The sequence below is a fragment of the Sciurus vulgaris genome (genome assembly GCF_902686455.1).
Source record: "Sciurus vulgaris genome assembly, chromosome: 9".
Lineage (NCBI taxonomy): Eukaryota > Metazoa > Chordata > Mammalia > Rodentia > Sciuridae > Sciurus > Sciurus vulgaris.
In genome coordinates this window covers 57,497,560-57,525,004 of record NC_136469.1, presented here as the reverse complement: position 1 = coordinate 57,525,004, position 27,445 = coordinate 57,497,560, and the positions used below count along the sequence as shown (strand labels likewise).

Here is a 27,445-nt window from a genome sequence, read left to right as displayed (position 1 = left end):
TGTGAATTGAGCCGCTATAAACATTGATGTGGCTGAGTCACTGTAGTATGCTGATTTAAGTCCTTTGGGTATAAACCCAGTAGTGGAATAACTGGGTCAAATGGTTTTTATTACTGCTTTCCAGAGTGGTTGTACCAAATTTCAGTCCCATCATCAGTGTATGAGTGTACCCTTTTCCCCACATCTTCATTTTAAATGCAGTTAGCTGTTTTTCACTTTAACAATTATAACCTCTTTCTTTAAACAGATTTTAATTTTAACATTTCCATTGTACTGACAGAAATGGCCAAAGTCAAACCAAATGTGTGACCCAGTAAAGGTGCTGGTACCTCACAGATATAGTTACAGCTATGGTAGATTTTAAAAATAATAATAGTTCAAAATTTATTTTATAAAAATATTTAAAAGTGGTTTTAAGGGGAGGCACGCAAGCCTGAAGTTAACAGCTGTAATTAGGGCTGCATCATGGGCATAGATTAAGGCCAAGAGCTGTCAGTACCAGGACCAGAGTCTCTGTGGAGCAATACTCCAGTGTGTTAGCTACAGGGTGGCCACGTAGGGAGAGGGGAGTGTGAGGTGAGTGCATGACAGAGACAGGGGCTGCCAGCTGCGGGAGCCAAACTCCTCAAACCTTCCGGAAGCTAAAGGGTTCAGTTCTTTTTTCCTGAATGTGAGGGACTAGGTCTCAGTTTGTCTGCTGTTTCTTTCTCCCTTTCTGCAAATGAGGGAATGAAACTGTGACTTGTCCCCTTAGCACCACTCCTTCCATTTCACTAAATTGTCCTTGGTGGTCCCAATTAGAAAATTAAATTTCCCACCCACTACTCAGGTGGATTTGGGACTCAGGATCTCCCCGGCTATGCTCAGCCACCTTGCAGATGAAGCCTTTCTCTTCTGCAGAAGTCCTTGTCTGTGACTGGCACTTTTACTGCCTGAAGGGCAAAATGGGCCTGGTTCCATAACAGGAGCTGGAGATGCTGATCATGCTGACTTGATCAGTACACATTGTATGCAGGTATTGAAACAGCACGTTTTACCCTAAAATTAAGTATAACTAAAACCTAAAAAAGAAAAAGAAAGAAAATTAAATCTCCCATTGTGCAGAATGAGACTTGGTTCACCTGGTCAAAGTGTCTGTTATCACTTTAATGGTTTATAATAATATTCTCTCTGAAAAACAGAGCATATACACTCAGATTATTCTAATGAAATTTTCACCCATACTAAGGAAAATGTCCACCTTTTCCCCCTGAATTTAATAGCTCTGCATCTATTTAGTTTTCATTCCTCTCCCAATCATGGAAAATATTCCTATTCAGCTTTTCTTTCAACTTTCTCATTCCTGCAAGATCAAAGGAAACATTCCTAGGAAGTTCTGTGTCTAGTTTAGACCATATTCCTAGACGGCCCAAGGAAAACCATTGAAAGGCTTAATCAGAGCTAACATTTTACACTCCTACTATGTGCCCTTAAAATTTTATGTTTGAGACTCTTGTTTGCTATTATCAAGGCTTTAGTATCACATTGGTCATTATTATTAGCAGTAAGTAAGAATAATCTCTATTTTCTCATTACTGTATTAGCTCAGATTCTCTAGCCTAGTGCATTCATTGGGAATAATATATAAACTATCACAGGGTCAATTTATTGTTCCTTAAACACATATTTGTCTTATTCTCATTCCACGGGCTGCTATGTGATTTAAAAACTCAAAAATCATTTATACTCAAAACCATGGAGAGTTGGGCAATTACAGTATTTTCAGAGTCTCATAAACTACTTTGAAAATCAACTGCCTCATGAAGATTGTTATTATTCATTTGCTAAAAATCAGAATATCGTGATCAATTTGTACAGGACCAGATGCCACGGCCATGTGGAGCTCTACATAAATGCCTCAGTCAGCAAGAAGTTCTCTTCCTAGTTTATCTTTGAAAATAAATCAATATTTAAATTCATTAAATATGTGCTGGAGAGGTTGTGGGCTGGTGTCACCGCCCGCGGCAACCATCCTGCGGATTCTTGTTACCGCCTGCAGCAACAATTGCGCCGGTATCGGAGGTGGACTGGAAACAGCTACTTCTATTATCTTTCTCTTTAGTGCACTGCTTTCTTGCTTGTTGGCTTGTTCCCTAGCTTATAGAGGAAGAAAGGCTTTGAGAGGAGAGAGAGAGAGAGGCTTTGCATAAGAGAGAAAGAGAGACTTTGCTTAAGAGAGAGAGTCTACACTTTCAGAGATTTATATCTTCTTAAAGTCCTGCATCCTGCAAACTAAAGGTGCATGCTATCAGAGGTGCTTCTTCTGTGATCTGCCATCTGCCTTCTGCGACCTATCAGAGGTGCTGCTTATACTCCGCCCAGCGATCTAGAGGTGTGGCTTAGTCCTGCGTTCTGTGATCTGCAACCTGAGGTGCTGCTTATCCTTGGTGCTTCCTATATGTGCGTATCTTATATACCTAAGGCAGCCAATCAGCTTAGGATTAGTACAATTGAGGCATGCCCCTCGGTACCAATCAAGAAAGAATGAGGAATATCTGTTGACCACTAGCACAAAGGAGACATTAACTAATTAGGCAAAGGTAGATCATGCCGTGTTAACATTAATTATGCACCACCTCTTAGCTGAACGCCAGCTGCCATCTTAGGGTTACCCAAACATGTCTTCTGCAGGCTGAACTACTACATTAAATATGTTTGACAGATTTTGTCACTTATACTTGATCTTTCATCTAAAGAAGTGAGAATCAATGCATCAAGATAACTTTTTAAACCAACTTCTCCACCCAAAAAAGGAAATGAATAAAACTTTTACCCTAATTGTTTGACCACTTTTCAATTCTCTATTTCACCTGTAAGAAGTGCATTATAGTAAAATAAGTAAAATATTATGTTCTAATAATTTTATTTTCCCTTTTTTCCAATAAAAATATGATATCTTTGACATTAGAATTATATCTCCTATTTAATTTTATTTTTAAATTTTTTAACTTTTATTTCTTTATTTTTTTCATCTTTTTTACCAATCTACCATCTTTCCCATCCCCACCCGCCCCATCCCTCCCCTTTATACAATCCAAAATTCCTTCATTCTTCCCTACCCAGCCCCAACTATAGATCAGCTTATCAGAGAAAACATTCAGTCTTTGGTTATTTGGGATTGGCTTATTTCACTTAGCATGATCTTCTCTAGTTCCATCCATGTACTTGCAAGTGCCATCATTTCATTCTTCTTTAAGGCTGAGTAATATTCCATTGTATATATGTACCATGTTTTCTTTATCCAGTCATCTGTTGAAGAGCATCTAGGTTGGTTCCATAATTTTGCTATCATGAATTGAGCTGCTATAAATGTTGATGTGGCTGTGTCACTGTAGTATGCTGATTTTAAGTCCCTTGGGTATAAACCAAGGAGTGAGATAGCTGGGTCAAAAGGTGGGTCCATTCCAAGTTTTCTAAGGATTCTCCACACTGCTTTCCAGAGTGACTGCACCAATTTGCAACTCCACTGGCAATGTACAATGTGCCTTTTTCCCCACATCCTCGCCAACACTTTTATTTTTTAAATTTTGATTCATTGTACACAAATGGACTACACCTATCTCTGGTTGTACATGAAGTAGAGTCATGCCATTTGCATAATCATAAATGTACATAGGGTAATGATGTTTATCTCATTCTATTATCATTCCTTTCCCCACCCCCACCCTACCCCTCACAGAGAAATCATTCGGCATTTGGTTTTTTGGGATTGACTTGTTTCACTTAGCATGATGTCTCCAACTCCATCCATTTACATGCAAATGCCATAATTTTATTCTTCTTTATGGCTGTATAATATTCCATTGTATTTATATACCACGGTTTCTTTATCCATTCGTCTATTGGAGTGCATCTAGGTTGGTTCCACAATCTAGTTATTGTGAATTGAGCAGCTATGAACATTGATGTGGCTGCATCACTGTAGTATGCTGATTTTAAGTCCTTTGGGCATAAGCCAAGGAGTGGGATAGCTGATGGTTCCATTTCAAGTTTTCTAAGGAATCTCAATACTGCTTTCCAGAGTGACTGCATCAATTTGCAACCCCACCAGAAATGTATGAGTGTACCTTTTTCCCCACATCCTCGCCAACACCTATTGTTGCTTGTGTTCTTGATAATCGCCATTCTAATTGGAGTGAGATGGAATCTTAGGGTAGTTTTGATTTGCATTTCTCTTATTACTAGAGATGTTGAACATTTTTTATTATATTTTTTGATTGCTTGCAGATCCTCTTCTGTGAAGTGTCTGCTCATTTCCTTAGCCCATTTATTGATTGGGTTATTTGTATTGTTGGTGAAAAGTTTTTTGAGTTCTTTATTGATTCTGGAGATTAGTGCTCTATCTGAAGTGTGTGTGTGGCAAAGATTTTCTCCCACTCTATAGGCTCTCTCTCTTCACATTGTTGATTGTTTCCTTTGCTGAGAAAAATATTTTTTAGTTTGAATCTATCCCAATTATTGATTCCTGCTTTTATTGCATGTGCCTCAGGAGTCATGTTAAGGAAGTCTGGTCCTAAGCTGATATTGATGAAGATTGGGACCTCCTTTTTCTTCTATTAGGTGCAGGGTCTCTGGTCTAATTCCATGGTCCCTTGATCCATTTTGAGTTGAGTTTTGTTCAGAATGAGAGAAAGGGATTTAGTTTCAATTTGCTGCATAAGGATTTCCAGTTTTACCAGCACCATTTGTTGAAGAGGCTATCTTTTCTCCATTGTATGTTTTTGGCTCCTTTGTCTAGTATGAGGTAACTGTATTTATGTGGGTTTGTCTCTGTGTCTTCTGTTCTATACCATTGATCTACTTGTCTCTTTTGGTGCCAATACCATGCCATTTTTTTTACTATTGCTCTGTAGTATAGTTGAAGTTCTGGTATTGTGATGCCACTTGCTTCGTTCTTCCTGCTTAGGATTGCTTTGGTTATTCTAGGTCTCTTATTCTTCTGAATGAATTTCATTCTTGCTTTTTCTATTTCTATGAGGAACATCCTTGGGATTTTAATTGGAATTGCATTGAATCTGTATAGCACTTTTGGTAGTATGGCCATTTTGTCAATATTAATTCTGCCTATCCAAGAACATGGGAAATCTTTCTATCTTCTAAGGTTTTCTTTAATTTCTTTCTTTAGTGTACTGTAGTTCTCATTGTAGAGGTCTTTCATCTCTTTTGTTAGATTGATTCCCAAGTATTTTATTTTAGGCTAATTTCTCTTTCAGAGGGTTCATCACTTATGCATTAGATTTATGAGGGTTGATTTTATATCCTGCTACTTTACTGAATTCATTTATGAGTTCTAGAAGTTTTCTGGTGGAATTTTTCAGCTCCTCTAAATATGGAATATTCATCGGTAAATGGGATAATTTGAGTTCTTTTTTTCCTATTTGTATCCTTTTAATTTCTTTGGTCTGTTGATTGCTCTGGCTAGAGTTTCAAGGACAATATTAAATAGAAGTGGTGAAGGAGGACATCCCTGCCTTGTTCCAGTTAACTTACTTATAAGAACAGAATATTTAGCATATATTAGGCCTTCTTAAGTACTTGATTAAAAAAGTTAATGTCAGACTCTAGCCCAAGAAAAATAATTCATGCTTGCTTTTGAGTGGATCTATATTTTCTATGATGAAGGAAAATCTAACTTGTGCAGATTATAGTTATTGAGCACTTACTATGTGGTAGGTGAGATTTGTTTTTAGCTTACATTATTGAAATTTAAGTACAATAGACTGATGGCATAGATGTTACCAACCACACTTTGCAGGATAGAATATTGAGGCTTAGAGTTAAGGATATTGCCCAATATCACACAGCTAATAAATTATAAAGTGGTGATGCAATTTGTTCTTTAACTGACTCCAAAGTCCATATTTTGTCCACTATACCACACAATCAATTAAAAAGCGGGCAGATGTCAGATTGCCATGAGACATGTCTTTGAAGTCATCATTAGTTTCATTGAAGTTATTAATGCACCACTAGATCTAGAATGTTTTTCAAATATGATTAAGGAACTCAAGAAGAAAGAATTATTATTTAGTATAAATATTGCTAAAGATACTTTTTACTCCTGAGAAAATATTCTGCATATCATGAATTATACAAACTATTAATTGTACATAATAATTATGGAAGTACTCAAATCAGTTAAATGAGGCTGCTTTTTTAAATGTGGAAGTGAGTTCCTTTGATGTGTTCTTGGCTTTGATGAGTTTCCTGTTTGTGAAAATGTCTGGAGCTTTAAGTTATGATACAAAGCTGATTTCATTCATTTTCAACTTCAGGACATATACCTACCTCCATACAAATGCCACTAATATCCCATTACAGTGATTTTAAGCTCATAATGCTCAGCTTGTGAACAATATATAGGAATTTATTATTAATACATAAAATCTGTAAAAACCATTTCTGATATTGTACTAGCAAAAGGTTCCTTTATGTAGTTTTGAAAGTGTTGTGGACTTTAAAAATATATTTTTGATCAATCTTATGAAATATAGTAGTTAGGCAGTTGGAAACAAAGAGTAACTTTATTAAGCAGTGGTTTTGAGACCAAATCATACAAATATCACTCAACAGGTCAGTTCCCCTACTAACCCACATGCTTTTATCACGTTAGCATTTGGTAGACTCCAACAAGGAGAAAGGATGATTGACATACAAAATGATGCATCAGACTCAATAAAAAAAAAAAAAAAAAAACAAAGGATTTTTAAGAATGCACAGGAAATTAAAATTGCATTAGATTTTTTATTTATTTATTTTTTATAGACTGCATTTTGATTCATTGTACACCACACCCTTTCTCTTTCCCTTTCTTTTCCTCTCATTTTCTCTGATTCATTGTACACAAACGGGGTACATCGTTTCATTTCTATGGTTGTGCATGATGTAGATTCATACTCGTGTAATCATACATGTACATAGGATAATAAAAACAAAATAAAATAAAACAAAATGACTAAACTATATTGGGCTCACATAAGCCAAAATAGATAATAAACCAAACTGATGAAGTCAGTATTCAGGTCTTATACCTTTGCATACCAAGGCTATTATAAACTTACAAATGCATCAATATGAACACTTTTCATGTAAAGAAAATGACCTATTCTTACCATCAATTTTATTAAGAATAAAAACATGATAATCACAAAGAGTTCATGTAACAAAATGTGACCCATGTTAAATGCATCCAAGTCCCATCCCTTTCTTAGATCCTTTTGCACAAATAGAATTGTCATTGGTGTTACTTAGCTCTCTTTGTGCGCACCTTTATGCTCCATAACTGTGGATTATGACTTCTTAAGATACTGTAAACAAAGACCAGAAATTCCAGATAATACAGGTTTCTGTACTTTCTCAGTAAGTCTGCCTTCTAAATATAGTGGAACTAGGATGAGAGGGAAGCATGTAGTACTTGAGATTAAAATGGAGAAAACTATGCTGTATGTATTTATGAATGTGTCAAAATGAATCCCATTGTGTATAACTATAATGCACTAAAAAGTTAAAAAATTAAAAAATAAATATGAAGAATAAACAACTTTATAATGAATATCATTGTCTTTTGCTGTATTAAAATGCTTGATGCAATTAAGAATTGTTTTTTTTTATGCTGAGCATGGTGGCACGTACCTGTAATCCCGTCAACTGGGAAGGCTGAGATAGAAGGATTGTAAGTTTGAGGCCAACCTCTGCAACTTAGTGAGACCCAATCTAAAAATAAAAAATAAAAAAGGGCTTGGGTGAGCTGGGCTGTATCTCAGTGATTGGAGTGCTTTCCTTGCACATGTGAGGCACTGCGTTTGATCCTCAGCCACCACATAAAAATAAAATAAATAAAATAAAGATATGGTGTCCATCTACAACTAAAAATTAAAAAAAGAGGGGGCTGGAGGTGTATCTCAGTGGTAAAGTACCCCTATTTTCAATGTTCAATCCACAATACCACCTAAAAATAAAAAGAGAAAGGAAGAAAGAGAAAAGAAGAAAATCTTTTCCATTGGTAAAAGATACAGAAAGATTAAAAGGAAGAAATTGAAAGAAATTTTTAAGAGAAATACTTTTGTTAAATTTTAGTCAGAATGTTTTTATTTTATCTAAATGTCATGATTATTGCTTTCCTTAAAGTCTTAAAATAGTTGCAATAAGCTGCACTTTTAAATGAACTTATTCTTTGGTATAAATGTTCTATTTTCTCACTTGAATTTTATTGTCATATGTCATTGAGCACTTCCATGCTCCATAATTGTAGATGCTGTCTCCTTCACAGAGTCTAAACAGAGACCAGACCAATATTTGTAATATAATATTCAAGTCACTTAATAAAAACCTAAAAACACTTCTGTATCTCACCAGGTACCAAATGAAGACTAAGATTAATGCACATTATTAAAATTTACATTCATTTTTTTCAGGTCCAAGAAATTAGCAGAAATAATGATCAAGAAAATTACTATGAAGAGAATATGATCCCGTTTTCTCCATATTCTACCTGTAAGTTTCCTTATGTGTTATGTATACATGTAACTTTAATATTATGGTATATATACTGAAAATGTAAGGCTGAAGAAAATTCAGAAAGGTATTTAATTAACAGAATGACTTTTACTTTATAATATGATAGAAATGCCACTACATTTGCTAATGTGGATACATTTAATAAGTTCAAGGTTTAATAATCACATAGTACTGATTTTCCTACCCAGGAAAAAAAAAAATACGCAAGTCACACTGTTATACATTTTTTTTTTCTATTTAACAACTGTGTTTTTTCAAGTGTTTTTTTGTTCCCAAAACACAACCATGTGTTTTGCAGATCTTATTTTTCTCAGCTATGAAATGAGAACTTTGGACCTGCACACTTTCTAAGGTCCTCCCTGAGGTAACACATGTAATTCTGTGTTCTAATATCTGAAGACAAATTCAGGGTGTTCCTGCATTTAGGCATGGTTTCATTAGCACACCATGACTTGTTAACGTCTGCATCTTCATCAGCATCAACATCCAAAACTTTTGAAGACTCTGATTCCTACCACTTCCAAGCATCTGCACTTGCTGATTTCCCTATTTTGACAAGTGGAAATGCCATGTCGCCATTGTTCGTGCCAGGTCAAAATCCTGGAAGCTACCCTTGTCTTTTCTACTTTCTCTCTCACCCCATATCCAGTCTACCATATACTACTATTGACTCCACCTTCAAAATACTGTAGCACTGAATCTTTTCCCACCTTTTTCATTGCCGTTTGTCCTAGTTCACACTGTCAGTAATTCTTCCTTGGATTGTGCAGTGATTCCCGGTGGAGGGATATTGATGTCTCCTACTTTGCCAGTGAATGAAGATTTTTCACATTGTCATGACTTGGAAATGGAGGGTTACTACTGCTTTTAGTGAGTAGAGACATTTCAAAAATGCTACTAAATATCCTACAATGTACCAGACATCCACTCCCATCACTGGGTTATCCAGTCCAACACATCAATAGTGTGTGACTATCAAGAGACCCTGAAGCAATTTCCACATTTTTTACTTCTCATTCTTCTGGTTTTATGAAGGAACTAACCACTTTTCTGCCCCATATCATCCCAAACCTCCCCATTTTACCTATAATACTTCTTATTGCCTATAGGTCCTAGATAACCTTTTAAAACTCTCTGATAGCTCTCTTTCTTACTCATGGCCAGTGACATAACATCTCACACATCAAGCACACTTCTGCCTCAGGGCATTTGCAATTCCTGCTCCCATTACATACTCTTCTCCCATGTGTCCCCTCAACTCACTCATCCTTCCTCCTTCAAATCATCACTCCCATGTTCTGCCTTTACTCTTCATTTCTCTGTTCCTATTATTTTTCCTCTTTGTACTTAATGTTAAATTGGCAAAATCAGTAAATGCCTTCAAATATTATTGCAGAATACACATACACAAATGCTAAATATTAAGAAATTAATGCACCAAGTTTAAGGTTATGTATTTTATAATTTTTATGATAGTAAAGGTGATCATAAATACTAACATTGATACTGACCATATATTTACTGTCCTAGTTAATCCTCAGAATGGCCTATAATAAGAAAACATATAATTTCAGTTCTAAAGAGAAAAACTTCATTTCTACACTTTGGAACCAGAAACGCTTTCATATATGAAACTGTGTGAGTCAGCAGATTTCCATTGGCACCTCCATTGCTATGGAGCCTGTTAAAACCCACTGGTGCATTAAATCCAGCTTTCCAGGGCTGGAGTCCAGGTTTGTGCATATTTGACAAGCACATGGGAGGCTCTATTGCTTAGTCAGTGTCAAGAAACTCTGAATACACAAACAAAACTGCAGCCCCGAACCATTTGCTACAGCATGAATGTAATTCTAAGTTGATGACTGATTTGCACATACAGAAAGAGTGAAGTACCTTTGCTGACCTGAGTAATATTTTTTTTTTCTGGTCATTGTGTCATCTACTCCATCAACATTACCAGGGACTACTTTATTTCCGGCTGGTGTTTTGGTGTTAGGAGTAGAAAGATGAATGAGATCTGTGCAGGTCAATCATTGGAAAATTCTCTCTGCTCTGAACCAGGTCCTGATTCACTTCTAACACTGGAAGCTGTATTTTCTTCTTTCTCAAATGAAATAAAAGAAAAATGAAAATTCATGTAGTAATAGGTGGTAACATTATGGATATGGTTTTTCCTTGACCATTTTTTCTTACTAAGCTAAAAAAAGTGTATACAGTGTAACTTTATTTAAAAACAGTTACTTTTCTCTACACTCCGCTGACTTTTTTAGTTATATTTTAGTTTAGCAATCCTTTAAAACAATGACTTACATTGAAAATAATGACAACTCAAATGTTCAAAATCTGTTACAGAGGCTCCAAAGTTATTTGGAAGTTCCAAAAGTCTATCTTAAAAATTTTTGAGTCTTTTATTTAGATATTTTATAAGAAAATTTAGTAAAAAAAAAATTTTTAATATTTAAAGTTAGTACATTATAATATTTTTCTGTGTTCTTCCTGAGTGGTTAAAGAACATTTATTATGTATCATATGCAAACAAATGATGGCATGGTTCCTGGAGTAAAGGGAATATAACTGGATCATTGGGTTAAATTTCAAGATAGAATGCATTTTATAGGCAAGGGAACCAAGCCTCAGAAAGATGTGCCTACTATGAGTGATTTGGATGCCTTCTTCATCAAAAAGTGTTAACATTTCCCTAAGCAAAATTTTCAAAAATCAATATAGTTATGTAATAAGTTATAAGTCATTATAGAGTTTATAATAAAAATTAATATATAATAAATGTATTAAAGTAATAAATAAGTATCACAGATTCATTCATATTCATTATTTACAAGCAAGTCCTCTTTCTAGACCTTTCCATCTCTTATTACTTATTTCATTAGGTCAATTACATTGTTTTCTAATAAAAATTCATAATACTATTAAATACATGAATCTATTCAACAATAACTCTAGAGAATCAGAATGTCATTATATACAGGTACTGATGTAACAAGATATAATGGAGCTTTGACCCTTCATTGAGCAAATACTTTTAAATCCCAGAAATGACTGCTCAGTAATAGTTATGCAGTTGAAGACTTTCCACTATATTGGGTCATAAAAATTTTATTAGCAATACTACTACTTCTCTACAAATTTACAAAATATGAAATGCCTCCAGATGGTCCATTTAAATAAAATTATAAAATCTCTCTACATCATAAATAGCCACGCAGTACCCAGCATTGCATCATGAAAGCAGGAAGACCCACAGGCAGAGTGCAGATGGTATTGAGGCAACCAAAGGAGCAAGGGAGGAAGAGGAGCCTGAATCACACACTCAGGAGAGGCATAGCCCCTCAGAGTTTGGCAGTGGAAGTCCTGAGGACCAGTATGATGACTTGTATGTGTTCATTCCTGGAACTGACCCAGAAAGTGATTCACAAGAGCCACCCATGTGCTGCAGACCACCTCTCCCACCACCACGACCTGCATCTGCTGCCTTCCAACCGGAAAAACCTCACTTCACATTACAAAGTAAGTTTAAAGTTCAAAGAAAAGAAATGCTTTTGACAGGCTTGCAGAGCACTAGTGCAGTGGTGAATCTATGCAGAGAAGATCAACTTTTGAAACCTTTTGAAATTTTTCTTCCTGTTCTTTAACAACTAGGGCCCAGGCGGTGAAGCAAGAGATACCTGCCACCATCCTTTCCTCCCTCCTTCCATTCCTTCCTTCCTCCCTGCTGCCTCCCTTCATTCTTTTCTTTTTTCTGGAACAAAATCTTATTGCAAAGCTTTAAGAGGGCAAAGCAATAAAACTTGGAAGGAGTCTGTAGTTCAGCACGTAAAGCGAACCTCAAGTATCCTGTGGAAAAGCAAATGACAACATTGCTTTTTAAAAATACTCTTAGTCTTCTGGCAAGAGGGAAAAGCTAATGTTTTACAGATGATTTACAGATGACTTGCAAATGATCTTAGGCATCACTCACTTTGTAGCTGTGGGAGAATGAAGTGGTAAGGAGTTTATTGCACATCACCTTCAGACCGAAGCCGACGAATACCATACATATTGCCAAAGTAGAACTGCAAGACGGCTGTCATGGCCTCTGTTCCCAGAGGCAAAAATTGGAGTGTGTAAGGTGGGGGTGTGGAGTATGCTCTCCAAGCCTTACAGTGAGCACGAAGAAGAGCTTCCACATTGGACTTTTCTGCCTCCAGTGTTCCAATGCTGAAAAATTCCAGCTCCAGTCACTAAACATATCCCAATAAAACTCAACATTGTTTTGTTTACTTTCCAAATTCATGAAGTATTCATACAAAGAAAATTTAATAATGAAGATTTTAAAATTCCTATTAAGACACTATATTTCTCACTACACTTTAGTTGTTGTGCCCTAAAAAGCTCTTAATTAAGTACATTAAAAAGAGAATTTTGAAATCATGAAATTTAGCATTAGTGTCCTTGAAGGCTCTGCTGGCGAAAGCTCTAGTTTGTCAACATTCTAAGGTTAAGCACTACATTTAGAGAGGCAAAATTTTGCTCAATGGGAAGTATCAAAGCCTAATTGGAGCTCCTTAATTCAGTTACTCATTAAGCAGGCACTTCTTCTTACCTACTGTGTGCCAAGCCCTTATAGTCCCTTCATTGACCTATATCAATGAAGTAAGTTATGATAATCTGTAGGTAAAGCAAACATTGATTGGTAATTCACTGACAACAAAATCCTGGCATGTTTTGATCACTTTTAATATTTGAATAATTTTATGTAATTATTAAACTTTATTTTTAAGAAGACAAGCTCAAGTCTCTTGCAGGAGCTAATATTAAATCACATTTTTCCTAATGTAAATTTCCATATATGATATGGATAGGAGTTATAAAATCACTCTACCCCAAGTGCTTACCAGATACCTAGGACCAAAAAAGTAATGTTGGCGAATTTATATCCTGAAAACTATCAAATATAAAAAGGGAAATAAAGCAAAGACTCACTGCTTTTATTTAAAAACCCTATTTTTACATTTTATGTCTGGTGGTGTTTTTCAACTTGTCTTTTTATAGGGTAGATATTGGAAGAAAATGGAAAATGAAAGCCAATATTTTTCCTTAAAATTCCTTAATTTAGTTATTTTACAAGTAGGCCTGCAAATTTCCACTTATTTTTTGCCAGAGACTTGGTATGGGTTCTTTCACTTTAGCTAGTGATAACTTCAGGAATTGCTTAAGAGTAAATTTCATCTGCCTTCAGTTACTGCAAAAAGAGATCAGTTCATCAATGCCCTAGGCATGAAATGCCTCAGTATGGATTTGTGGACATATTTTTTGGAGAAACTATTAAAATATAATATTATGTAACACTTTTTAGTTCATAAATAATATATGATCTTTATCATCACAATAATCCCAGAAAGTACCTATCAGCATGATCCCTTTTTTACTCAGACTCAAGACCATAGAGCCTGTGATTAGAATGTGTCAATTACTTCCATGGAGAGGTTTACTGGACTTTTAAGATTCTTCTGTTTTCTTCTCTTTTTTTTCTTCTGACCCCAATTATTTCAAAAGTTGGAATTATAGAAGTGATGAATTTCAATTATTTATTAGTGCACAACCAGAATTGAGTGGAACCTGAGTGACCCTTTAATAGGAATTATAATCTGATACTCTGGAAAATAAAAAGTAAAATGCATTACTTCTACTGCAAGCATAACTTTGAAAAGTTGGGAAGAGCAGTGGGTGGGGAAACAAAGAGAGTTAACAGCTCAGGAAATAGGTTCATAAAAGTAAGATGGCTGACACATTTTTCTAAAAATGAAGCATTATAAAAGTGTTTCCCACACACTTCATCAGGGTTCACCTGTGATGCTGTCAATAAAACAGAAGTCATGAAGTCAAACCATATTATTCACAGAGGAAAAGGCAAGTCACAATGGTTTTAAAGTCAGTGCAAATCATATAGGTAATTAATACTTCTGGGGTTAAACTAACTGGAGTAGTGACATTTAAGACTCCTATGTGAGATGCTTGGTCATGCCTCACAAACCTACCCAAAACAACTGCTGAATCTTCTTGTAACAAGAGTGTTTTCTTCTACTCTACTGATTCTGTTTCCCCTTAGACTCTAAGTTTTTCCACTAAAATCCCCATAAGTAATAAATGTGTTTATTATTATTATTATTAATATTATTATTATTATTATCTGATTCTCACCCTCCAAAAGCAATGTGGCAATATTAAAAAAAAAAAAAAAAAATAGGGGTGGGGGAATAAAAGCAAAAACAAAAAAAACAAAACACTTCTCTTTGGCCTGGTAGAGAGCCTTCACATTCTTTTCAACTTACTCATTCACCAAAATATTTCATATATCTGTCTTCTAAATAAGAGCTACTAAAATATTTCAGCATAAACCCATAAAAGTACATGTAGATTTTACTGAATATGGAGCCATGGGATTCTGACATTTCTACTTTTATTCTTTTCATATAAATTAATACTCATATGAAAGTCATCAGTTGTCAGTCCTGTCTTTCATACCTTGAACCCTATTTTTGGAGTTCATTATCTAAATGGTTTATAAAAATCGAGACTTGCATTTCTGAAGGTCAGTTTTGTCATAGCCAGAAACCAACTAGGAGGAAACTAGTAGTGATACCTTTGCCTATTCTCTTCCATCATTTCCAGAGAAAATGAATTCTAGGCAAAATATTCAGTGCAAGTAAAGGGTCCCCGGAGTGGGCAGTGGGGGGTGGAAAACTGGTAAAAAATTATGTTTTCAAAAAATCCATGTCTTAAGCAAAGTTTTTTTCTTGACAAAATTAGCAGCTACAAACTTCAGAAAGTTCTAGTCATAAATTACACCGTTCATTTTTCTTTTGTAATTTATTTACAATTATTTTTCTGGAGACAGGACCTCTTCCCCTATGCTGATTCCTTTGGCATTTGATTAAGCTACTTTGGGAAACCCAAGTGTGTCAGATTGACACCAATAACACTGCATATAACAGAAGAGTAAACAGTCTAAATATTTCATAAGCAGGAACAGTGGTGGAAGGTCACGTGGAAAGGAGTCAAAACTGGAGTTATCCCAGCGCCAGACAGGAAAAGAGAGATGAACCCAAAGTAGAAGAAGAAAAGAAAGAAGATGAAAAGAAACAGGAGGAGGAGGAGGAAGACCCATACACTTTTACTGAGATTGATGACAATGAATATGACCTAATACTGGCCAATATGAGTGTAAAGAAGAAAACCGGAAGTCGATCCTTCATTATAAACAGACCTCCTGCCCCCACACCCCGACCCACAAATATCCCTCTGAAGGAGGAAACAACACCTTACATAGCTCAAGGTAATGTTTTGGTTGTTTTTGAACATTTTTTTTCCTTTTGCATATGAGAGGGAGGCACAAAGTGGTGTGATTAGTGCTCTAAAAATTACTCCAAAAAAATTGAAAATATTTTTTCAAGTCCAGGTAAGTTATATGGAGTCATTTTTTTAAATTTAGAAAAATAATGAATAAAGAAAATAAAAATTATGGTATGAGTTCTGTTTTCTAATTCTTCATTAAGAAGGATAATTTTGACAAACTATCCCAAGCACATGAAACAATAGAATATATAGATTAATTCTATTTGAGCCTTTTTTCATAATTTTACAAGATGGAAGCTAACTCCTACAGATAACATGTAACACAAGAATATTTCAATAAATACCATAGATCCACCTAAGAGAAACACAATTAGTTGTCTGTGCTTAATATTTTCAAAAGAAATCATTTTATTTCTTAAGCAGAATGTATTGAGAGATTTGTATAAGAAAACATAGCAAGTACCCATGAAGTTATTTACCATTGCACAATGTACTTATTTAATAGAGATCTGCTAGTGATAATGATCATAAAAACTGTAACAATTTTTGAAATTAATAAGTGTTTCAGCAAAACTAAAATGTTGCTTGGAACAATTATCTAGATGATGAAGGCAAGTGATAAGATTTAACTAGAAATTCTCAGGTTGTCTATCATAGCAATCCCAGGATGTCACTATCTCTTTGACAAAGTTGCTAAATCCCAACAAATATATGTGAAACAGAGAAAATAGACCAGATTTGTTATGAGAACTGAGTTATATTTTCAATTTTTTTTTTCATACCAGAGATTGAACTCAGTACTCAACCACTGAGCCACATTTTCAGCCCTATTTTCTGTTTTATTTAGAAACGGGGTCTCACTGAGTTGATTAGCACCTCATCGTTGCTGAGGCTGACTTTCAACTCGAGAACCTGTCGCCTCAGCCTTCCAAGCTGCTGGGATTACAGGTGTGCTCTACCTGGTCTAGTTTGAAGAATTGCATCATCCTGTGCACTCAGTCCTCAGGAAGTTGCCCAGGACAATGACTCCAGTTCCTATTGTTCTCCTTCTTGGGCTTTGCCTTCCCCTCCCTCATTGCCAATCATATTCTTGTTTTCTAAGATCTCTTTCTGGTTCTCTGTTTGTTCTTTTTTTATATGATTTTTTTTTTTTTTTGGAGGTATGAAAGGGAGAGAAGTATAATTTACTATCTTTGTTCCTACTTTTGTTTCATTTGTTAGGGGTTTTTAATTTTTTTTAAGATTTTTATTTTTCTTCTACTCTCATATCATCTCCATTGTCTTTATTTGCTGTTCCCGTATTCTGTCTGTAATATTTCACACTTCCATCAAATATGGCTATTCTTGACTATGCTTTCATGATTAAGAAGAAAGCTCTAAAATCCTGAATGAAGCTATCTAATTGCTAACTGCATTGTGGAATGATAGGGAGGTAACCAGCTTTTTATATTGAATAATCCCAAAATGTAAATTTATAGAGCTCTGTTCCCCTATGTTTTTTCAATTTTTCTAGAATAAAATCCAACTAACTTGGGTCTGAAATTATACATCTTGTTGCCAGCACAGAGATTAGAATGCACAAAGAAGACTGGAAATTTCCCCCAGAATGAACAATTTGATTTGTTCTATTTCCAGTTCAGTGTGGAACTCTTGTCATTCATAGTGCCTTATGTCCCACATGGCACTGCCACCAGAAGATATCTGGAATTTCTGGAGGCAGGATCTTGACTCAGGTCAAGTGGCGTACTTGACATATGTGAAGGAAAAGAATTTCCGCACACACCAGTCAGAGACAAAGACAGAACTTTATTTAGGAGAGCAGAGACATATTTGAGGGAGAATATGGGCTATCTAGAGAGTGAGAAGGTTTGGGGGTAAAGCATGGAATATGTGTTCAAGGGATGCAGGCCAACTCAAGAGTGAGAGGTAACAATACCTTGCTCTGGAGTGTTCGTTGGTTTCTATAGAAGGGCAGTAGCTAGGAGATGCACTATAGAGGTAAAGTCAGGGCAGAGTTCTATAATTTTGCTTTTATTTTAGGACTTGCACATTGCCCTATCATGTCACTTTTTGTTGGCAAGGGCACAAGCTGGTTTGCTCATGAGTTGCTTGCCTCGTATTTCAACAGCCCTTGAGTGATTTCCTGCATTCCAAAGGTTTGTGGGCACTTCTCTTTAAGACTCAGTATATTCGTATATTCTTGATTCTTTTTGATTCTTTTTTTTTTTTTTTTTTTTTTTTTTTTTTAGTATTCCCAAATTCCTTCTTCACCACTATTGCTGTTCAGTTTCTGTAAGGATTGGAGAAGGATTGAGTCTATACCCACATTAAATAAGTGAATCAGAATGGTTTTCCTCCATGCTCATTTATTTATTGATTACATAAAGATTTATTGAGTAACTAATTATAAAATCTTCCTATACATTAATATGGAAATTCTTTACATGGCAGTGATACAAGTTGTCCTGTGGGTACTTGCCTAGGAGATCACTTCAACAGTTCATTTTTTTCTTGATGTTCTTTGTATTCCACACAATAAAAGTCCCTACCACATCTTTCCTTTTTCTTTTATTCCCATAGCTCAGATACATCTATTAAATAGAATTGCCACCATTTCCCAGAAAGTCGTCCATTCAATTAGGAGAACGTTGATTTGCCTCAATTCTTGCCAGAGGACAGAAGCGGTAGCAGAATTTTGGCACACCCCCGTATAACATAGCCAAAAGAGAAGGATGTGGAATATAGGGAATGGAAGAATAACTCAGGATACAGAATCCCAATTTACCTTTTCAGAACCTCAAGAAGGTACTGGCAAAGAGCCTAGGCAAAGGAAAACCAGAAATACAGAAGGAAACCATGTTGACTTTGCAGAAAGACCTATGTTCAGATACAGCTGATACTACCTAAGCAAACAGCTTCATATTCAAGATTTGAATTCTTCAAAGATAAATTGGGGTAAAAAGAATAATATCTATCTACTTCATGGATTTATAATCTTTAAATAAGGTAAAATTAGCAAATACACAGCATAATGCTTGATATATAGTATATACTCAACATTATAATTTAAACAAGTCTTGTTTGTCTTTACTCAATTTCTGGGTGAAGGATGACTTTGATAAACTAATTTTAGTAGAGAAAAAGTTTATCCATGTTTCTTGAATTCTGGTAGAGTCAGAAGTTAAGGAAAGTAGATATTGGAACTTTGGAGTGAGTAGGGTTAAGAAACCCTGGCCTCTGATATGATAAACTGACTTAGTCTACTCCTTATAATTACTGTTGGGCAACTTTGGTGATAGTTTCTAATTCATGCAACAATCCTTCTTGGTTGGCATTAATAATCTCATTTTAAAGGTAAGGGAACTGACACACCGTGAGTTTCAATGTCTTGACCACATAAAAAACAAGAAAAAGGCGAGTTTTGGAGACAGATCAATCTGCCATTCATGCCTGTACACATGTCACCACAAATTCCCTTCAGTGATATATCTATTTCTGGATTATTTATTAATATTTATTTCTTCCTTAAGACTAACCAATAAGACTTATAAAGGAAGAGACCAACCTTATCTGATTTTGTGCACCATTATAATCCTGGGGCCAAGATAAGTACTGAATTCAAAGTACAAAATATGAATATATGATAAATTTTAACAGAATGAATCAGTGATAGAAGTGACAAGATCCCTATCAGTATAGCTAAAAGACACCATTAACACTCTGGAAGATGATTTGAAGAATACATCAATTTACTAATTCCCAAGTGTCTCCTGTTCTAAAACACCTGATATTTGAAACACTGTTGATGTGAATGGAATAGCCCATGCAGAATGGGACAAAGTGGGATGTTCACATATTCCAATTGCTATGAAGCTTCGTGTGTGAAAGAAGCTCTCTTTCTACCATCATCACCATGCCCTACTCCCAGAGTGTAATTTATTAATACACAACTGAACCCATATTGTTTCATTTTATCCAAAATATGTTTCTCATTTTTTATCTTATTGTTGTCATACTAAGTCTAACCTTATATTAGCAACCACAACAAGAATAACTCATTTTTCTCAAAAGGTTTTTGAAGTCTGCCTTTTTCCAGATATGGTATTCTCTCCACCTTTTTCTACCTGTTATTGGAAAAGATCTGGTTCATTAAATGGCAAGAATATAGAAGTATTAACATGAATTTACAATCTAGTGACAGAATTCTTGATTTAAGGCAAATCAAGGAAAGAAAATGAGCACTTGGCATGGAGTAGATTGATAGTAAAACTCTGTAACTCATGCAAAGTGATGAATGCCTATTGGGGAAAATTTTTCAATATCAATGGACAATTTTCCATTTCTCCCTCACACAATTAATAGGGCAAAAATCCTTCTTCAGAATCCATGTGGTTGATTTGGGGTAGAATATAATTTGCTTTCAATTTTCAGTTACTGCTGCATTACCCTTGGCATTTAGCAGTGCAACAAAGTTGTTTATGACCTTTGTGAGAGCTACTCAGCTACGGGGACCCCAAAATGTCAAGCACAACTCAGTTGCTCTCAGAAAATTTCCATTTGCAATTCACTTGTACTTCAAAGTGATCACATAAAATGCAATTGAAATGCAAAAAAGAAAAAATAAATAAAAGACCTTGTAGAAACTCTTGGGAAAATTAATCCATATCATTGTACATGTGACAGAAAAGAATGATTTCCATCCTCATTAGTAAAGAAATAGAGTCAAGTGGATTAAAGTGGGCCTCAGATCAAGTGCTGTGTGTCCTATTCTCGGGCTAGGTGACCTTGTCCAAACCATTTAGCTTCAGGACATAGTATCTGTATCTCAGATGTTCTATCAGAGCAGAGTGACATATTTATCATTCACTTTGTAAGTTCAAGGTTCCTGTCTTTCCCTGGGACTTGCTGCCTCTCCCCTTTTCATAATAGGGTGCTGGTACACCCCTACAAAGGCAAAATCATCCTGACCTGTGCTCCTTGCTCCTGCTGTCCTTTGAAAGGAAGCAATGCTGCTTGTGTGATACAAATGTTTCAATTTGCTCTTTCTGTCCTTCTCACAGCAGAACATCATGATGTTCTGGCTTCTTCACTGAGTGAATAAAACCTGAGAAGGATTTTCAGCCCATCAACTGGAATGTTGGCATAGTAATGATAAACTTCTCAATCTCATCTTCCGAGGATTCAGTTGCTTGTTCTTAGTGAAGTTGGTAGGAATCAGTAATCAACTGTGGTGTGAATTGATATTAAAGAATCTGTATTACATGAGAAAATAAGTGCAAATATTACCAAGCACTGCAAGATTCTCAAGCAGTTATAGTGTGAATTGTTATTTGCTCCATTAATTGATGATGTTCTTAAACTCACTGTTAAATACTTCTTTAGCAAGATTAATTGACCTAGACCAGTAGTTCTTAACTGCTGGTGATTTGCCTTCAGAAGATATTTAGTAATGTTTAGAGATATTTTGATGGTTACAACTAGGACAGTACTTGTAGCATCTGCCACATAGAGGCTAGGGATGCTGCTAAATATCTTACAATTTACAGGTAAGTCTCTACAACAGAAAATCATCCTGTCTGAAAGGTCAATAGCATCACTATTGAGAAACTCTGACCTAGATGATTTCCATTTTAAAGCCATGGTAAACATTTAAATTCTTTAGAGACTGGTCACTGAAGGAAGAAATCACAGTTGTGTCAAGCAGCTATTCACACACACTCTTTTTTCTCACATCAGATTTTGTGAATTCACAATATTTTCCACCAGGACTTTTAATGTGTGCTCTATTTAACTCTAAGTCGGTAGCAATTAAAGAAAAATAAGCTGTGGTGAGAAATGTCTCCCTTAAGGAACCAGCAGCATGCTGTAGTTGAATTCATGAAGAATGTGAAGCCAAATGGAACTAAATTTGACTTATGACTTTGCCACTTAAAGTTGTGTAACTTTGTGCAAGTTATGCAACAATGCTTCATTTTTTGTTTGGTCATTTTCGTTTTTGTTTTAAGCAGTGATAACACCTGCTTCCCAGGACTTTCAGGAGAACTAGAAGTTCCACGGGTAACACAGAGCAATGGGAGGGAGATGGTAGTCACTGTGACACACCAAGCCTAGGAAGACCCGCCTCATCTCCCCAGGTAGTCTGCCTCTAGCTTCTTACAATTGTACAGGTTCCATGTGCCAACATGTCATCTTGCATGACTTTTCCAAAATATTCATTAGCTACCAATATTGAACCCTATCTACAATGGGTGGGCACAGCTCTGTCCTTTTGAAATTGTCAAACTGCATTTCAGTAGGTGGAATCTTATTAGCAGTACTAGTAATGAATGGTTGTTCAAAATTAGCATAATCAAAAAGCTTATCTTAATTTCAGGGGAGAAAAAGATTAAAGGGCTAAGTAGTATTATCCTGTGAAATACAAAAAAAAAAAAGAAAATTAATCTAGATCCCATTGACACATCTTTAAGAGAGCAATATTTTCTGATACAAAGAGGGAAGGAAGCAGAGAAGTAACTTTTGGTAATCCACAAACTTTACCTAAAAGGTGAAGTCATCAGTTTCTAGAGTCTTCCAATAGCTTCCTTAATACCCAAATTGTTTCTCTTTTAAACAAAATTTCATGGTATTTTTTTTTCAGACTGCATTTTGATTCATTGTACACAAATGGGGTACAACTTTTCATTTCTATGATTGTACACAATGTAGATTCATGCCATTCATGTAATCATACATATACATAGGGTAATACTGTCTGTTTCACTCTACTATCTTTCTATCCCCCACCCCTCCCACCCTATTTTCCTCTACACCATCCAAAGTTTCTTCATTCTTCTCTTCCTCCCACCACCCCTCCTTGTTATATATCATCATCCACTTATCAGAGAAAACATTTGGCCCTTGGCTTTTTGGGCTTGGTCTGTTTCACTTAGCATGATATTCTCCAAATTCATCTATTTACCAGAAAATGCCATAATTTTATTCTTTTTTGTGGCCAAGTAATATTCCATTGTGTATATGTACACAATATATTCCATAATCTAGCTATTGTGAATTGAGCTGCTATGAACATTGATGTGGCTGCATCACTGTAGTATGCTGATTTGTAGGCTTTAGGGTATAAACTGAGGCATGGGATAGCTGTGTCAAATGGCAGGTCCATTCCAAGTTTTCTGAGGAATCTCCATACTGCTTTCCAGAGTGGCTGCACCAATTTGCAACTCCACCAGCAATGTTTGAGTGTGCCTTTTTCCCCACATCCATGCCAACACTTATTATTGCTTGTGTTCTTGATAATAGCCATTCTAATTAGAGTTAGATGAAATCTTAGGGTGGTTTTAATTTGCATTTCTCTAATTACTAGGGATGATGAGCACTTTTTCATATATTTGTTGATCACCTGTATATCTTCTTCTGTGAAGTGTCTGCCCAGTTCCTTAGCCCATTTATAGATTGGGTTCTTTGTATTTTGGGTGTAAAGTTTTTATGTTCTTTATAATCTTTGGAGATTAGTACTCTGTCTGAAGTGTGTGTGGAAAAGATTTTGTTCCACTCTGTAGGCTCTCTTTTTACATTATTGATTGTATCCTTTGCTGAGAAAAAGGTTTTAGTTTGAGTCCATTCCATTTACTCAAGAAATGGTGCTGGGAAAACTGGAAATCTATATGCAGTAAGATGAAATTAAACCTCTATCTCTCACCCTGCACAAAACTCAACTCAAAATGGATCAAAGACAGGAATTACACCAGACACCTTGCACCTATTAGAAGACAAAGCAGGCCCGAATCTTCATCATGTTGGCTTAGGATCAGACTTCCTCAATAAGACTCCCAAAGCACAAGAAATCAAAGCAAGAACCAAATGAAGTCTTACTAGAGGAGACTAACCCAGCAGTGAGTGGAGATTTGGCTAATAAACTCATTGCAATGGCTTGAAGCTATCATTATACAGAATTCCACAAACCAACTGCCTTCTTTTAGAAAGCTCCAACTTCCCAGATAAGAAACAATTCTCAAATAGAAATATTCTTATTTGCATGAGAAAGAATACATATGCAAATAAAAATAGTTTGTTTTCTACTCTTGCAAAAATTAAGCTGTTCAAAGTAGAAAAAAATTTATAGTGAGATTTTCTGTTTGGGGAAAGGGTTTTTATGGGAACACATCTATCAGACTTAGTTTCTTTTGCAAATGGGAAAGAAAATTAATGTTTTCTCCTTTGAAAGGGAAAGCATCTCTTGATATTGCCGTTGACTTGGAATTTCTACGCCATTTTCCTTCAGGCAGGTATGTGCTTCCCTCTTTCTATCTCTGCCAATCTCAAGAGTGAGATGTCACCACCTCAGTGACTTCCTATGTGCTGGCTGACCCATTACACATTCTCCCTAAAGACAAATGCCACAACTCATGATTATATATGACTATATACCCTGCTTTCTTTTACCTCGCTCTGCCTTTTCACAATTAACTCTGACATGGTACAAATTGAGGGAATGAGGTAGGGAGAACGGGACCACAAAGACTTGATCTTGACCATCGCTGGTTGTTCCTCCTGTCTGTCCTCTCCAGGCACTAAGGGCAAATCTGACGTGAAGCCAAGTGAGCAGAACTAATGGAGGACAGTGTGGGGACTTTGACTGTGTCTTCAGTGCTTTTGCACCCTCAAGACCCAGCATCACACTTGGCTACATAGTTAGTAACCTGACATCATGTTTTAAGTGAACAATAAGCACACTGCTGCCACCCTGCACCCTATCATTTCCTGAAAAGCTCACAACACAATATATATGTCTATATTTTATGTCAAATCTCTAGTTATGAGAATATCAACAGTGAGAAATGCACATCTCTAAACAATGTTTCACTTTTCACCTCTGGTGGGCATGGAACATAAAGGGTTTGTGGTTATACTTCACATCGTCATGAATGCTGTTGGCTGTTAACCAGATTTTCTGTCATCTGGGCCACTTATAAAATAGTTCAAAATCAATTTTATCAAGATTTTCTAAGAAGGGAAGCTCTGGAAGAGTTCTTTTGCTTCCAATTGGCCACAAATGAGGTTGGCGTGAAGAATGTTCTTGCAGAAGCAGCCTGAAAAGACAAATAGTGCAAGTGAGCTTGTTATATTTCACCTCCTCCTCCTGATTTTCTGCTAGTTCTACTTTGCTTAACATTTTGAATATTTAATACTATGCTAATTTTTTCCATTCAATGTCATTTCTATTCTAGAGAAATTTCTACAGAAGTCATTCCACCAATATTTAAAATAAATGAGGCTGTTGTTTGAGACATTTATATTGCTTATGATTATTTTAAACCTCAAAACTTGTTTTTCCTTCTCTATAAATTTTTTTATGTTTCAAGGTAGTGACAAGAACAAATATTGTATTCATGTTTCTTCTCAAATTTTAATTTCAGGTAGCAAGAAGAAAATATTCACATGGTAGAGAGTCATCAAAGTTGACATATTACATAATTGCCTTGATAGCATTCTTTGAACACTGATGAGGTAAAATGTAGTTATAATAATACCCTACAAGTATTCAAACACATAGGGCCAGGAACATCTCAATATATTATAAAAATTTAACATTAGACTGTGATTGAACTTTCTATGTTGTATGAGTCTAAGCCCTCAGATTGCAAATGATCTCTTCCTCAAAACATACCATTCCTCTTGAATCCATACTCAATAAAGATTTTATCCCACACCACTAAACCTGGAGCAACCATGGAAATAAGAGTTGATGGCATCTTAGAATGAAAACTGAGTAAGACATTTGAGATTAGCACATCTAAGTCCTAATTTTATTGGCAAGAAAACAAAGGCCCTGGGGACAGGGAGGAGGAACAAACACCCTTTCCTATGTCATGCATGAAGTTAATGTTAAGACAAGCTTCTGTCCCTTCCATTGTGCCAAGTTGGTTACCATTCCGTTGTAGACATTTTCAAAACAGACTTGCATTTGTAGTTCACAAATCTTGCATATTTAGTTCAATTCATCACAAATCTTGCAAATGTAGGTATGTGTATAGGTCTACACATACACACACACACACAAACATACACCATAATCCAAAGCACAATTCTCATGCTATCGTGGATTTTATATTTACCTCTTATAATAGTTGTGTGGGGTGGATCAGCCTGATAAACACAAATCATATAAAGCTTTTTAGAACAAAGATTTTGCTTGGGTTTGCAATTAAAATGTTATGGCTAATATACAATGTGAGAAAAGAAAAAGTTAAAAATTCTAGAATTTTGTATCTATTCATGTATTAAGACGGATGTAGTGTACACTTAGCTTCAGTAATAATTTTGATGGACTAGATCTTTCTTCAGGAAGCAAGTTAAAATGGTCTTCTTCCCAAGGTTACCTCATCTTTTAAAAACACCTCCTAAACTGTGTATCAATGAGAACAAAATCTGTTTGGCAATATGTTAATTGATAACTGAGTTTCTAAAAGAAGTGAAGCTCATCAGGAGGGAGAAAGGGAACAGGGAGGTTTGGGTGAAGCTTAAGATGAATTAGGAGTAAATTTCTAGGCAGGTTAGACAGATAGAGAGGACCCTTGCACTGTGGGCTGTGACCTACTGCACATCCTGCTTTTGTAGAATTCCACTACCAGCATTTCCATAATCACCCACTCATAGCATCCCATTTTTATGTTCCAATATCCCACCCCCATCCTAGGCTATGGTGAACTCTCAACAGTAAATAAATACACTGCTTGTAAATTCTTAACTTAGCAACTCAAAGACAGCATTTATTTGTTTCACACTTGCATTTCCCACAAGCCAAGTGTTTGTTGTAACCAGAAAGTATTTCAATAAAATATAGGGTATAAAGTGATTTTTTAGCAAATTAACACCAAGAAAACTGGAAAAATAATTCCATTTCCAAATAGTCTGTAGGTTCAAACCTCAGCAGAATTCTTAAAACTTACCAATTAATGTACTTTTTAGCTGAAGAATTTATTGTCTGAATTTATCTTTGGATTCAAGTCATTTCTCATATTAAAAAAACCAGACTACAGCTTTTTAGTCTTAAGACAGTCTCAGTTATATCTTAATAATATTGGCAAGAAAGCACAAAGAGTCTGCATGCTATTAAAATTTCAAAAGTGTAGCATTTTTTCAAGACTTTTAGAACCAGCCAATGGAAAAAAAAATCAAGTACTGCTTAAAAAAATTCTTCTCATATCCTAAAATAAACTCACAGACCATATATCCCTCAATATATTTTATTTTAGGAAAAATGTAAACCACAAACCCAGAGCTTGAAGAAGAAAAGTGATTTTTAACCAGACATGTGATTTCATACATATAATTCTTCTCAAACACCTCATACTTTGAAAATACATTTGTATCTCCTGAGAGAGCAGAGAGGAATACCCTTTCTCTTGACTGCATCTGGCAAATTATAAGCTCAAGAAACAATTGTTCATATGATTTGATTTGGAGTACTTTTTAAAATTACAAAATATGTCTTCTGCATCAATCCCAGATATGACCTTGATATAGATCGGTTTAAAGG

The 27,445-nt window shown here is 35.5% G+C and overlaps 1 protein-coding gene and 1 long non-coding RNA gene across 5 annotated transcripts in view; one reads left to right on the top strand and one right to left on the bottom strand.

The window, feature by feature from the left end:
* Window positions 1-27,445, top strand: part of BANK1 (B cell scaffold protein with ankyrin repeats 1) — a 328,435-nt gene that overhangs the window by 260,837 nt on the left and 40,153 nt on the right. For 2 of the 4 annotated variants that reach the window (XM_079153817.1, XM_079153815.1), the window contains exons 8-10: window positions 8,454-8,532; window positions 11,773-12,081; window positions 15,578-15,889. In XM_079153817.1, coding sequence (XP_079009943.1) covers window positions 8,454-8,532; window positions 11,773-12,081; window positions 15,578-15,889 — 700 coding nt within the window. The remainder of the gene's footprint in view (window positions 1-8,453; window positions 8,533-11,772; window positions 12,082-15,577; window positions 15,890-27,445) is intronic. The other 2 variants (XM_079153816.1, XM_079153818.1) reach the window with 2 other exon arrangements.
* The window catches only part of LOC306669718, a 35,393-nt gene continuing 31,906 nt past the window's right edge, over window positions 23,959-27,445 (bottom strand). The window contains exon 2 of the long non-coding RNA XR_013766208.1: window positions 23,959-24,995. This is a non-coding gene — a long non-coding RNA (uncharacterized lncRNA). The remainder of the gene's footprint in view (window positions 24,996-27,445) is intronic.